The sequence below is a fragment of the Colletotrichum karsti genome (assembly GCF_011947395.1).
Source record: "Colletotrichum karsti strain CkLH20 chromosome Unknown Scaffold5, whole genome shotgun sequence".
In the NCBI taxonomy this organism is placed as follows: Eukaryota; Fungi; Ascomycota; class Sordariomycetes; order Glomerellales; family Glomerellaceae; genus Colletotrichum; species Colletotrichum karsti.
Genome location: NW_024065905.1, coordinates 1,177,673 through 1,190,961, shown reverse-complemented (window position 1 = coordinate 1,190,961; position 13,289 = coordinate 1,177,673). Strand labels below are relative to the sequence as shown.

The 13,289-nt window shown below is 54.2% G+C and overlaps 6 protein-coding genes across 6 annotated transcripts; 4 read left to right on the top strand and 2 right to left on the bottom strand.

The window, feature by feature from the left end:
- Positions 1–56: 56 nt before the first annotated feature.
- CkaCkLH20_02368 (cysteine synthase a) lies at positions 57–1,010 on the top strand (the record flags this gene model as incomplete). The annotated part of the gene is made up of 1 exon (XM_038885087.1): positions 57–1,010. One exon carries the CDS (start codon positions 57–59, stop codon positions 1,008–1,010), a length of 954 nt encoding a protein of 317 aa, XP_038749875.1.
- A 913-nt stretch (positions 1,011–1,923) lies between these two features.
- CkaCkLH20_02367 (uncharacterized protein) lies at positions 1,924–3,441 on the top strand (the record flags this gene model as incomplete). The annotated part of the gene is made up of 1 exon (XM_038885086.1): positions 1,924–3,441. One exon carries the CDS (start codon positions 1,924–1,926, stop codon positions 3,439–3,441), a length of 1,518 nt encoding a protein of 505 aa, XP_038749874.1.
- A 1,457-nt stretch (positions 3,442–4,898) lies between these two features.
- On the top strand, positions 4,899–6,083 carry CkaCkLH20_02366 (biotin synthase; the record flags this gene model as incomplete). The annotated part of the gene is made up of 2 exons (XM_038885085.1): positions 4,899–5,105; positions 5,166–6,083. 2 exons carry the CDS (start codon positions 4,899–4,901, stop codon positions 6,081–6,083), a joined length of 1,125 nt encoding a protein of 374 aa, XP_038749873.1.
- A 911-nt stretch (positions 6,084–6,994) lies between these two features.
- CkaCkLH20_02365 (uncharacterized protein) lies at positions 6,995–8,993 on the top strand (the record flags this gene model as incomplete). Its single annotated transcript, XM_038885084.1, has 6 exons — positions 6,995–7,266; positions 7,338–7,549; positions 7,600–8,318; positions 8,372–8,454; positions 8,506–8,584; positions 8,631–8,993. The coding sequence occupies 6 exons, from the start codon at positions 6,995–6,997 to the stop codon at positions 8,991–8,993; spliced, it is 1,728 nt and encodes a 575-aa protein (XP_038749872.1).
- A 462-nt stretch (positions 8,994–9,455) lies between these two features.
- On the bottom strand, positions 9,456–10,415 carry CkaCkLH20_02364 (uncharacterized protein; the record flags this gene model as incomplete). The annotated part of the gene is made up of 1 exon (XM_038885083.1): positions 9,456–10,415. One exon carries the CDS (start codon positions 10,413–10,415, stop codon positions 9,456–9,458), a length of 960 nt encoding a protein of 319 aa, XP_038749871.1.
- Positions 10,416–11,028: 613 nt separating this feature from the next.
- Positions 11,029–12,840, bottom strand: CkaCkLH20_02363 (peroxisomal catalase; the record flags this gene model as incomplete). The annotated part of the gene is made up of 2 exons (XM_038885082.1): positions 11,029–12,198; positions 12,250–12,840. The coding sequence occupies 2 exons, from the start codon at positions 12,838–12,840 to the stop codon at positions 11,029–11,031; spliced, it is 1,761 nt and encodes a 586-aa protein (XP_038749870.1).
- Between the last annotated feature and the right edge of the window lie 449 nt (positions 12,841–13,289).

Here is a 13,289-nt window from a genome sequence, read left to right as displayed (position 1 = left end):
TGTTGTTTGCGCTACCTATATCTCCACTGTCATTATCAACGCCCTCAAACACCGACATGTCCAACTCATCTGCCCCCCAGCCTCCGGTGGACGGCGTGCTCGACATCATCGGCAACACACCATGCGTCCGCTTACGCAATGTTGTCCCAGAGGGTAGCGCCGACGTCTACATCAAACTCGAGTACATGAACCCGACGGGTTCGTACAAAGACCGTCTGGCAAAAGCCATCGTCGAGGAGGCCGAGAAAAGGGGAGATCTCAAGCCCGGCATGACTGTCATTGAGGCCACTGGTGGCAGCACCGGCTCATCCCTCGCTATGATCTGTAGTCTCAAGGGATACGGATTCCGCGCCGTCTGCTCCAACGCGATCGCTGCTGAGAAGCGGCGCTCAATGGCAGCCTTCGGCGCTGTTGTCGACATCGTCCACAGTCCTAGTGGAAAGATCACGCCGGACTTGTTTCCAAAGATGGTTGAGCGAGCGAAGACGCTTGCTGAGAGCGACAACACCTACTACCCGGCCAACCAGTTCAGGAACACGGATGGGGTGGTCGGGTATAAGACGCTCGGCGAAGAGCTCCTGGCCCAGTTCCCCCAAGGCATCGACACTTTCTGCGGCGCTGCTGGCGGGGCCGGCATGATCATGGGAACGGCCAAGGTGCTCAAGGCGTCGAAGCCGGACACACGCGTGGTTGTGCTGGAACCCGAATCTTCGCCTCTTATTACGACAGGGAAAGGAGGAACGCACAGCGTTGAAGGCATCAGCCCCGGGTTCCTGCCACCCCTGCTAGATGACACGCTCTACGATGAGGCTCGCGCGATATCGGAAAAGGAGGGCCGCGATATGTGCCGTAGGCTGGCCAGGGAGGAGGGTTTGTTGACCGGAACGTCAACGGGGCTCAACGTAGTTGCCGCGATTCAGCTAGCGAAGGAGCTGGGCCCTGGAAAGACGGTTGTTACGGTTGCTTGTGATACTGGGCTGAAGTATTTGAGTGGCAATCTGTATGAATAAGTACGCAGACTTTTTCAGTATGTGCTGGATTTTACAAAGACCAGCGAGTGCTAGTGTCTGCTGAGCTTTCGCGCCGCAGAACCTGATGGGATGTCTCCAATAACTATCATGAGTCGTATTCTTCATCAGTGGCCCTCAGAACTGGGGCTAGATCTGATAAGCCCTGAAATGGTTGTCGAGTGTTCTAGCCAAGATTGGCGTCGGACCATCGGATGTCGATGTGGTGGGCGATGCTCAGCTGGGAGAGCAGGCTGCGCCATGAAGATGCAGCCACAAGTCATTCAACATCAGTCATTGGGCGTGCTTCATGCAACTGTCGTACGTTTCCACCCGCTCTAACAGTGTGTTCGCTATACACATTTCCGCCACAATTGCCCGGAGTCTCAACTTGAAGACCGGGCTGCCGGTATCGCACCGCTGACTCTGTCAAGGAAGCTGTGGACATACGGTCTCTCAGCCTGCCGAAGAGATGTAACTTAGCCCTCAGGTCTTCCGATTAGAGTCTCTTCAGAAGTACTTGACTTTTATGAGGTTGTTCTCGCAATCATCATGAACATGTGTGCATGCACGTGTCCGAACACTGCAGCATGTTGCCCCAAGTCGCCCCGAGCCTTCACCAAAGGAGAAACTCGGGGCTGCCTGGCTTACCGACTTCGATCGTTGCTCAGCCTGCCATAATACAGGATGCTTCATACTTGGCGATGCACAGCCGATAAGCATGTCTTACGCGACACACCCTCAGGGATGGCTGCGAAGCCTCCTGTATTATTTTAAAGTGCGAGTCGCCATGACCTTCGTCGTTATGTTGCTCTGAGATATCCTGTTTGTGAACGCCTCTTGAGACGTCGACCTTCTGGTTGTGCTTTTTCGAGTCTGCTAACCCATCATCCAACTCTTATCAGACTGTCCATCAATGGAAGCATCTAGTGCGGTTGCTTCCTGGATCGGGGCCCTTGCAACTGCAGTCGGCCTCGGCTCTTTAATCGCTCAGGGTACGGTCATCCAGGAGCAGCTGGACCCTTTCTTCATTTTCAGGGACCCGGAACTCCTCGGTCCTTGGGCGAAACGACAGCCAAAGCGATCGTGGAATCAACTCTGGAAGCCGACACCTCTTGGACCTGTAATCATCGCCTCGCTCGCAGGCTTCTGCCGCGTCAACGATGTTCACCTAACCAGAAAAGCGAGAGAAGAATCCGGGAAAGCGTCATGGGCGGTGCTGATGGACATCCTGAACCAAGAATCTCAAAATCCCGCGCCGCAGTTCGGCGCAGATGGTCGAGCCATCTCGACTGATCGAGGGATACCAGACCATGCAAAGGCTCGCAGGTGGGCTCACATCAATGTGCAGCCGCTGGTTCGCCATGGAGCAGCTATCTGCGTGCGCATTTCCAGGGCGTCTCTGATCACTCTTCTCAGCGTCACAAATGCGCGGTCGGTCTTCCGGTATTCTGGCGATGCTGGTTATCGAGCATCATACCCCTCGTACGCAGGACTCTGGACAATCGAATGGGCCATCGGCACGCCGGCAATCGTCAAGCTGTCGCCTCACGATATTCTGAAGGCGCCTGGATCCGACGTGTACCCCGCATCGATTCACCAGCGCGTTGACAGATGCATCGAAATGCTCTGCGGAATCTGCAACAGCCGCGAAAAGGGGGAGGACAGCCTTCTGGTCGCCTTCCCCGGGCGCAAAGACAAACCGGCAGTTCTTGAATTTCAAAGTAGGGGGTTTGCGGGTTCTCATGGAAGCCGTCACCTGTACAACATGGTGGGCGGTTGCGTCCACGATGTTGATCTCCTGCATCGAAGAGCTCTTGATGACGATGCCTTGGAGTTGGTACGATCGGAATCGGGCACCCTGAGACTGGACCTCCCAAGTCCCACCGACGACCAGTCAGTACCGCTGTACGCGCGTCAGCCGGAAATCGACATCATCTGCAACGTATTGGACAATCTGCCGTGGACAACTCTTTCGTGGTCCATGCATCGCGGCATGCGTGACATCCTGCTGGCCTACGGAAAACCGCGCATGGATTCGCATAGGTCCGCCCTTGCGGACGTGCTTCGAAAGTCGGTGTCAGACAACGGCCGTCTTCTTCAATCTCGAGGATGGAAGAGTAGTATGGTGAAAGGAAGCATGCCGGATATCGTTCACGCCACGGTGATGGCAGGGTCCGGCGACAGTGGCGATGTTGTCCGAGCTTTCACGGAGGCCGCCTTCATACTTGTGCGCGGGAAGCATGACCTGGATAAGACTGATTTCTGGGGTGATGTTGATGGAAAATACTGGGAATCTGAGGAGGTCTCGGAGTCTGGGCTATCGGTGGACGTCATCGTTGCTCTGACTAAGTTTGTTGTGCTGGAATGGAGTCAGGAGTTGGATTATCAGATGTATCATGACCTGCCGATGGAACTCCTTCTGGTGTCGTGAAATTTCGTTTGCGTAAATAAGAAGAGAGAATATCTAAGCTGCAGAAGTTAACAAAAACACGCTGACTGATTGAATAATAACACGGCTGGTGTCTCTTGGATGCGCGATACTACTACTCTACAGCTGGCAAAAGGGCAGCGGGCTGTGTTTAGCAAAGGAAATATCGCGAAGGAAATTGCGGTTCTACCCACTTATGTTCTGTTGAATTCTATTCATAACGTGGAGTTGGAACGTCTCGTAAGGTAGGACTGGGACATTTCCACTGGATTAAGAATAGAAAACCAGCTATCAGCTCCCGGCGATGAGCGTTTTAAAACATTGAGCCAAGTGCCCAAATCGTTTGAAGTGCCCCACGTGTTGTTAGTGAAGCTCTCTCCCGTGCAAGGATCCAGCTTCTCCAAGTCTCCATTACTGATGGATGAAAATGACGTACGCGGGCGTCGTGGCTCACTGCGGAAGCTGTGCTTTTCACCTCACCATTGAGAAATGACCCGTATGTTTACCCAACCAAGATCAGCTTGACGATCGAAATGAGCAGGCAGCTTTAGCAACAGCAGCAGCCAGTATTTAGTTCGCGGGATCCGCGGGGGCTCGGGAGTTTTGTTGGGGTTTGGGGGCGGCGACCAAGTCAACAGTAACACCTCACCGAGTCGCAGCTCCACCCCTCACATCAACAGGCCGACGGAACATGGTGAAAATGAGCTTGTGAGAGCGGAATTACCCTATGGAAACGTTTCTTTTCGGGATGACCTGCCTTGCCTGCATCTGCAACTTCCCCTGTCCTCCCTGCCCCTCACATTACTACATGTATGTACACTACCTCAACCTCTCCACCCCGATTCCACCAATCCCCGGAGCCACATCCGCTTGGCCGAAGCTGAAGGTGTTTCTTGAGTTGACTCAGACATGCGCGCATATGCGGCAACCGTAGGTAACCGCCAGTTTAGCTTTCCAGCGGTCGGCTGGCTGGCCGGTTACTCGGGATGTGATGTGAAGTGAAATTGGCAAGGGGCTCAATCAGTGAGTGACTGAGCTTGCTGATGGACCGAACCCCGAGGCGTGAACCCTGAAGCAAGCTACAAAACCCCTCACCCCTCATCTCAGTGTTGAGTCGGAGGTCTTGACGAATGTTCTTTCTGATTTCGAGCTTTCTTTGAGCGTATGCGGCGTTATTTACACAAGCTGAAAAAGATTCGAAGAACTCAGAACTGGCGGAATTAGCTATTGAAGAAATCAATTGCTCAACATCGACCTCCAGACCCTTGATCCGCCATCAGTCTCGCCGCGTCAACAAGGTGCCCCGTACCTGACGAAAGTATATTATCAAAATGAGGGCCAACGCGATGGCGGTGGCTAGAAGTGCTGCCTCTCGGAGTCTCCGACGAACTGCCCTTGAACGCGGTACCTTTTACTCCCAAATCAACCGAAATGTATTCCCGGCCGTGTCACGGGCGCACATGTCATCGGTCGCGGAGGCCGTCGTGGTCGCCCCCGCTCCGCCTCCGCCGGTTGAGGACCCGAACATCCGCACCACCCAAAGAGCCCTCGAGGCCAAGCAGATTCTCCAAAAAGCAGTCAACGCGACTGGAGTCAGGCATGACTGGACAAGAGAGGAGATCTCCGCCATCTACTACCAACCCCTGATGGAGCTGGCCTTCCAAGCCGTAAGTTCGCTACGCCCAAAAACTCGGAAACAGGATCCCGGCTAACAACCCGCCGTCCAGGGCTCCGTCCATCGCCGATTCCACAACCCGGCCGAGGTCCAACTCTGCACGCTCATGAACATCAAAACGGGCGGCTGCACCGAGGACTGCTCTTACTGCGCGCAGTCTACCCGATACCAGGACGGCACCGGCCTGAAGGCGAAGAAGGTCGAGAGCGTCGAGTCCGTCCTGGCGGCGGCCCGCACCGCCAGGGACAATGGCAGCACGCGATTTTGCATGGGCGCCGCGTGGCGCGACATGCGCGGCCGCAAAAACAGCTTGAAAAACATCAAGGCCATGGTGACTGGTGTTCGGGAGATGGGCATGGAGGTGTGCGTCACCCTCGGCATGATTGATTCGGAGCAGGCCAAGGAGCTCAAGGAGGCCGGCTTGACGGCCTACAACCACAACGTCGACACCAGCCGCGAGTTCTACCCGTCCATTATTTCCACTCGCAGCTACGACGAGCGTCTCAAGACGCTGAGCCACGTCCGTGACGCCGGTATTAACGTCTGCTCCGGTGGCATCCTCGGACTCGGAGAGTCGTCGGACGACCGCATCGGTCTGCTGCACACCGTTTCCACGCTGCCGTCGCATCCCGAGAGCTTCCCCGTCAACGCGTTGGTGCCTATCAAGGGTACGCCGCTGGGCGACAGGACGCCGATTCAGTTCACGAGCATGCTGCGGACCATCGCGACCGCGCGGATCATCATGCCGTCGACCATCATTCGCATCGCCGCCGGAAGGAAGACGATGTCGGAAGAGAAGCAGGCTCTTTGCTTCATGGCTGGCGCCAATGCTATTTTCACGGGAGAGAAGATGTTGACGACGGACTGCAACAACTGGGACGAGGACGGTGCCATGTTTGGACGCTGGGGTTTGGAGCCGATGAAGAGCTTCGAGAAGTCGGAGAAGCCTGCCGCCGAGTTTGGATTATAAAGAATAACATTGAAAAACGTATGAACATACAATCAAGAGCAAGGTTTGATCACATGGGCAGCACATATGCAAGCACGACTGCCACCTCGCGCATGCGCACGCGGTGCCACTCTTGACGATGGGGCACCGCTGACGTCCCCATGAGCGCCTCTGAATTGGTCGTCACCTATTGAAGTAGAAGGCCAAGGTGTTTCGATAAGAGTTCGAGTGCCTTTTAGGTTTCATCTGACAATGATGCACGAGCTGACACGCCATCACCGAGCTGTGCATCAGCCTAAACGGTTCTGCACGGGCGGGATTCTGATCCTTCACTCCGCGTGAACGGATCACGGGCTCGACAAAGTTCCCGATGTTGGATTGAATCTCTGAATAATGACCTTTTCTCGCAATGACTGGACTCACATGGCTAACTTGCCCTACAGACGTGAAAGTGAAAGGCGAGCAGATGTTTGCATGCGAATGTCGCCGTGCGACGCGAATTGAAGACCAAACCTCTGGTTGCTTCATTTCCTTGCAGAGAAGCTGCTCCCATCATAGGATGACATGTTGCAAAGCCCAACGCTGCATGTCTCATTCCGAAGCATTGCAGTAAGTACTGAGGGTCTCTTGAGGCATCTCACAGGGCCCGTGAAACTAATCTCACGACAGCAGAAACCCAGAAACTGGCTTTCCGACACACGGCACCCTGTTGTATCTAGCGCCGTAGATGAGACGAATCGAAATTTCTCGATGTGTTCCTTGCCTCTACACGTGGAGGGAGCGGCATAGTAGGATTAATACCAGATGACATCCCCGTTGAACGCTGTTCAACCTGCTACTTCGCTTATCACTTGAATCAGACCGAACGCCATAAACCGCCGTATCCAACCCCCAAGACCTGTGATAATAGAATACGCGAAAGTTCGGACATCATGGGCTCTCTCTCCGACTATTCGGTGCCTCAAGAAGCCAAGGCCGCTTTCATCACCGGTATTCTGGAAAATCCGCTCATGAACCACCTGCCCAGCGACCTCAAATCTCTTGGACAGAAGGTGAAATTCGAGGGTTCAACCAAGCCGAGCGTTCCTGTCAACTGGAAGTTCGCCGAGAGCATCGCGGCTCTGAAGGCTCTCGAAGCCACTCTGATCAACCGCCTGATCATGAAGAAGTACAATGCTCAGCCAGCAGACGTTACTATCAACACGTAAGCTGAGAAGTCTTCTCACTATGAAAGATCACGATATTGAGTTCGAGGCTAATCGGGAATTGGGTTAGGGACCACGCGGCCTTGTTCTGCTTCTCACCTCTAGTGGCCTCCCTGATCGGAGACGATGGCAAGATTACGCCAATGGCTGTGGCAAGCTTCCTTCCCGACGCGATGAAGATGTTTCCCGACACGGACTTGCACAGGTGCTCAGCAAGCCTTCACCGCCAGCTCCCGACAAATATCTACAAGACCAAGGATGGAAAACTTTACCAGATGCATGGTATGTCGTTCTCCACCAGACGTACTAAGACAGCTTTAACATTCGGACAGGAGGCATCAACCCGGACCCCATTCTCAAGGCATTGGGCTTGCCGGCCGACGGAGAGCCCATCGACACCTACGACGCGGTGGTAGAGCGGTTCGCGAAGGTCGTGGGTCAGTATAATTGGAAAGACCTGGACGAGCTCCTAAACGAGAAGCATCGCCAGTCCGGTGTGATTGCATGGTCTTCAGACGAGTATTTTGCGAGCGAGCAAGGCAAGGCGGTGCAGAACATCGGGCTTTACGAGCTCAACCAAGCGAACAATAACGCTCAGCCAGCATCATGGTGGCCAGAAAACGAGGCGCTCCCCTCATCTCCCCAGAGACCCCTTGCAGGCCTCCGAGTCGTTGATCTATCCCGCATCATCGCCGGGCCCGCGATATCCCGAGGTCTCGCAGAGCTCGGCGCCAGCGTGATGCGCGTCACTTCCCCCAACGTCACCGACATGTCTGTCCTGCATCAGGATCTGAACTGGGGCAAATGGAACTGTCACCTGGACCTCAACGACGAGGCGGACAAGGAGAAACTCAGAGCACTCATTCGGGATGCGGACGTCGTTGTTGATGGCTACCGCCCCGGCGTCATGCAGAAGCATGGTTTCGGACGTGAGGATATCTTTGAGTTGGTGAAGACGCGCGATCGGGGTATCGTTCACGTCCGAGAGAATTGCTACGGCTGGCACGGACCGTGGAAGAACCGCGGCGGTTGGCAGCAGGTTAGCGACGCGGTAAGACGAGGTGACTCCTTCGGCGCAGGATCGTGCTAATTCATTATCTTAAGTGCTGCGGAGTTTCCATGGCTTACGGTCAGGCCATGGGCCACAACGAGGCCGTGACGCCTCCATTCCCCGTTGCTGACTATGGGTGAGAAGCACCATGTTTCTGTCCTGGATGATACAGCTGACAGTCAGGTAGTGCGAGTATCTGTGGCAGCGTCGGTGTCCTGGACGCATTGATGAAGAGAGCAGAGAACGGAGGCAGTTACGGCGTTGATGTGAGTTTCTCCTCGAGAATACGGTTCGTCTTGCTGATCAAAATAGGTCGCCCTCAACTATTACACCCAATGGCTCATCCGCTCGTGCGGCATGTATCCGGATCCGGTGTGGAAGGAACTCTGGGATCGTCACGGCTCGCCGGTCTTCAGGCACTATCATGCCATGCCGTATACCGTTCCAACAGTCTCCAAGCTTCTCTACGCTCACGACGTGACGACCCTGTTCCAACAGCACTTCTTCGAGACCCGCAGGTCTGAGGCCGTGAATGGAACTTTCATGGTCGTCAAGCCTATCGCTCAGTACAATGACGGCGCGGTTGAGCCCAAGTTCAACGTCGGAACCAGAGGAAACGGTGTTGATCAGCCATTTTGGCCAAAGGATCTTTCTGTTGAGGTGGTCAACGAGTAGCTAATCACTGCTGACTTCTGGAATTATTAAAAGCAAGGATGTCTTTTTCATTGAGTTAGATCAGGTATCGTAGTAGAAGTAAAGGGTGGGAAATGGTCAAGAGTTCGCAATCCCTAAATCTTAAGAAATATCATGTTCTTTCATATGGTATCAAAACTCCCTAAAACGCATACTCGATGCATACGAAATTCAGTTGCTTGCTTGTCTTGTTTAGCACAAGGAAACGTCAACTCAGTCCTCGGAAAAGTCTCGGCACCCTCTCATCACTGGACCGTGTCATTCTCAGCTGTTAACTCCTCTGGTGAGTTAGAGCGCGCAGGACCAGGGAAACAAAAGTGTATATTCAAGTGTACGAAGCTATCTGGAATAGGCGTGGGACGCGCAGCGTAACATACGAGCCATTACGCGAGTAGTCACGTGGGATCGTGATCCACCAGGAGGCTGCAGCGACGAGTGAAGCCATCACGACAACTCCTCAACTCTCTTAGCTTCCTCAACTCTCTCAGCTTCAACAGCCTCAGCCAGTTCAGCAGGCGTGATCCCCGCCGGATCACGGGACTGTTGATAAGACTCCCCATCCCTCGGCCCAAGAACTCCAGCATCCTTTACGAACCCACGATGAGCGTCGAAGAAGAACAGCGTAGCGTGCAGCTGACCCGGTTCAACCTCTGAAGTATGAAACGCCGCCGCCGCGATCGAATACGTATCGTTCCTAACATGCTTCTCCGTAGACGTCTCGGCCGCGTTGAACAGCTTCCCCGTGTTCTGAACGACCGAATAGGACTGGTGCGTCTTGTAATCCGCGTTCTGCCCCTTGCCGTCGTTCCAGGCCAGCGCGTACCCGGCGTGAGTCGCCTTGTCCACGTTGTCGACCGGGTCGACTTGGTAGGCATGGTCGACCCCCTTGCCGGCGAGGATCCAGCTTTGAGCGAACGGCTGGTGAGAGTGGATTGCGAAGTCCGGGTTCGCGCGCTTGTCATTGGGCATCCATACGTGCAGACGGAAGAGCTCGTCGATATTACCGTCTCGGAGCAGGCTGCAGAGAGGTACGGCTAGAAGGCCTTGCGCGCTACGGTTCGCAGTGAACAGGCTGGGTGACAGGTTCTTGCTTGTGAGTGCCTTGTGGACGATGGTCCAAATTCGGTCGAGGTCTTGCGGGGAAGCTTGCTGTTCCTGGCGGCATGTTTCGCGGAGAAAGGAGACGGAGAGGGCTAGGCTGGCGATATGAAACTTTGTTTCATCCGACTCTTCGAGAGTCTCTTGGATGATTCTCTGCCACTTGTCGAATGGAAAGCCATCTTTCGCTGTGATGCCCTGTGACTTGAACAACTGTTCAATGGGACCAATGTCTTCTTGAGGAGACTTGGTTACCTCGGCTACACCCTGGAGGCTTTTCAAGATCGAAGCTTGTGAGATTTGCATGATTCCTAGGGATATGAGAAGTTGAGAGGTGGTGATAGAAGTGAGATGTCTGAGGATGATGTTCAAGTTTGAAGTGAAGTCTTAATGTCAATCTTCTGAAACTGATCGCAATATCAGCGTCTTAAGTACGAGTTTGAAAGTTCGGGGATGATGTTCAACTAGGGTACGAGAAAATACGTACTTTTGGCAGACCTTTGTGAGCATACCTTGGTAGAACAGCGTTCTTTATTTCGGAGCAAAAGTACTATATGTATCTTTACCCCCTTTTACCCATATTTTGTCTAACCGCTTGGCCCAAGAGTACAACAAAAACCGCTCAAAGAACGTGTTCTGGGCCTGAAAGTACAACTTACTCTTGGCGGTAGAATGTTTGTTCTCATACCTTACCCTATGTCCAACGGGCAGCGAAAACTGCAAGGCGGACTGAAGGCGGACCGGCGCAGCTTACAAGCGCCAATCATCACTCACAATGTGCACTGCCTCATTACATGCATCAAATATGCAGGCCCAGGCAACCATGAGCTCCGCCTTCACACATGACAGGCTGGCCGGCACAATAATTCCAAGTCGAAGTAGAAAATGTTTTTAATATGACTCTGAATGACAGCCTTATCTACCTGGCGCTCTTGTGTGTGCCGTTTACCGGGGCCCCGTTGTTGGCTGTCACACTCTTCCCCTGCGACACATTGATACCGTTGGCGTACTTGTTCTTCTCATCCTTGGCGAACCCATTGTGAGTGCCGTTGAACCTCATGTTGGCAATGCCATCATATCCCTTGATTCCAGTGCTCTTCTCAATTCTCTGCGCAATCTCTGGGTCGACCTCTCTGAAGATGGCAATCTGCCGCTTCAAGGGCTCCTGGTCCTTGCAAAGCTCCATCTTGCCCGTCACATTCTTGATGAAGCGCTCACGAGCGGGCTCGTCCCAGACCTTCTGCCACAACGCGCGAGGCGCGTTGAAATCCTCCGGTCGGATCTCCGAGAGGAAGGTAATGGCCTCACCGGTGAAGTGCCCGTGGGCCTTGTCGAGATCGACAGTGCGGTTCTTGAACTTGATGGGGTCGATGGAGCTGAGGTAGTTCGGTCGCGCTCCTTGGTTGAAGAAGGCCATTTGGCCGTCGCGCTGGAAGCTGCCAGCGTTGAAGCCATTTCGCGGGGCGTTGACGGGGAGCTGTTGGTAGTTCACGCCGATGCGGTGGCGATGAGTGTCTGGGTATGAGAACAGACGCGACTGCAGCACGGGATCGGCTGAGGGCTCAATGCCAGGTGGCATATGCGCCGGATTGAACGCGACCTGCTCAACTTCGGCGAAGTAGTTGATGGGATTCTCGTTCAGGGTGAACTCTCCGATCTTCTTCAATGGATACTTGCCCTGGGGCCAGACATGCGTCAGGTCGAAGACGTTGATCTTGTCGTTCTCCCACGCCTGTTCGGCCTCCTTTGGCGTCATCGTCTGGACCTCGACGGTCCACTTGGGGTAGTCTCCCTTCTTGATGGCCTGGAAGAGGTCGTTCGTGGAGTAGTCGGCGGACATGGTGAGGGAGTCCTCTTGTGTGATGAACTTGGTGCCCTGCTGGGACTTCATGTGGATCTGGGCGTAAACCCAGTCGCCGTCCTTGTTGACGAGCTTGAGGGTGTGCCCAGCGTAGCCGTGCATGAAGCGATATCCGTCGGGAATGCCGCGGTCTCCCATCAAGATCATGACTTGATGGATGGACTCTGGATTTTGAGAGAGGTAGTCCCAGAACATAAATGAATCATCGTTGTGATTCAAGTGGGTTTGCTGCAGGGCAAATCAGACGATGGTCTTGAAATAAGTCAAAAGGTTGCTTACTGGGTCTCTCTTCTGCGTGTGAATGAAGTGAGGAAACTTCGCGGGATCTCTCAAAAAGAACACGGGCGTATTGTTCGCAACCATGTCCCAGTTTCCATCCTCCGTGCGGAATTTCACCGAGAAACCTCTCGGATCACGCTGGAGATCAGGCGAGCCCGACTCTCCACCAACTGTCGAGAAGCGGACGGTGATCGGGCACCTTTTTCCCTTGGTCGAGAAGATGTCGGCCTGGGAGAGCTCCGGAATGGGATTCGTGCACTCGAAGAAACCGTGGGCTCCGGCTCCCTTAGCATGCACCACGCGCTCCGGGATGCGCTCTCTGTCGAAGTGCGAGAGCAAGTCGATCAAGTGGAAGTCCTGGAGCAAGAGAGGCCCGTTTTCGCCGCACCGCTGCGTCTCGTATGGATGGGGCATGGGCACGCCGTTGCTCGTCGTGTAGACGGCGTGCTTGGATGCCATTGTTCTGTCCTTCTCGTATGTGCTGAACTGGTTGGCCGTGTGGGCCGCGAATGAGGTGTCGGAGGAACCCATGTTGAGTGTCTTCTGGGCGGTTTCGATGGGATGTTTGACGATTCTTTGGACTGTATCCATTTGGAGGTGAGCTTTGAGGTCTTATATCAAGAGATTGGGAAAGACGCGGGTCGCCACTGGGCCGGGCCTCATCTTATGCAGGCACCAAATGGATGGAATTTAGGAACTCAATGGCATGACGCAGGCGAGTACGGTCCGAACACTTCGACAACCGGGACGAATCAGAGGTGGGAGATTACTACATCAACGTCTCCGCGGTGAGACAGGACTGCTGTCATTGTGTTGCAAAGGCGTGGCGGCTTTCCCCAGAGTAGCTCTAGGGTACGCCACAGATCAAGCGGATCCATGAAGTCAATGACGCTGGGAACGGAGGCTCGACAATTCGGGTGTTTGGTGCTCGGCTCTAGCTTGGAATTGGACTGTCGGATAGAAGATCGGCATTCAGCACAACCTGGTTGACCCGGTGAAGAGCATAGTTGATCAAGAGATCCATTGACTCTTGCGGGGGG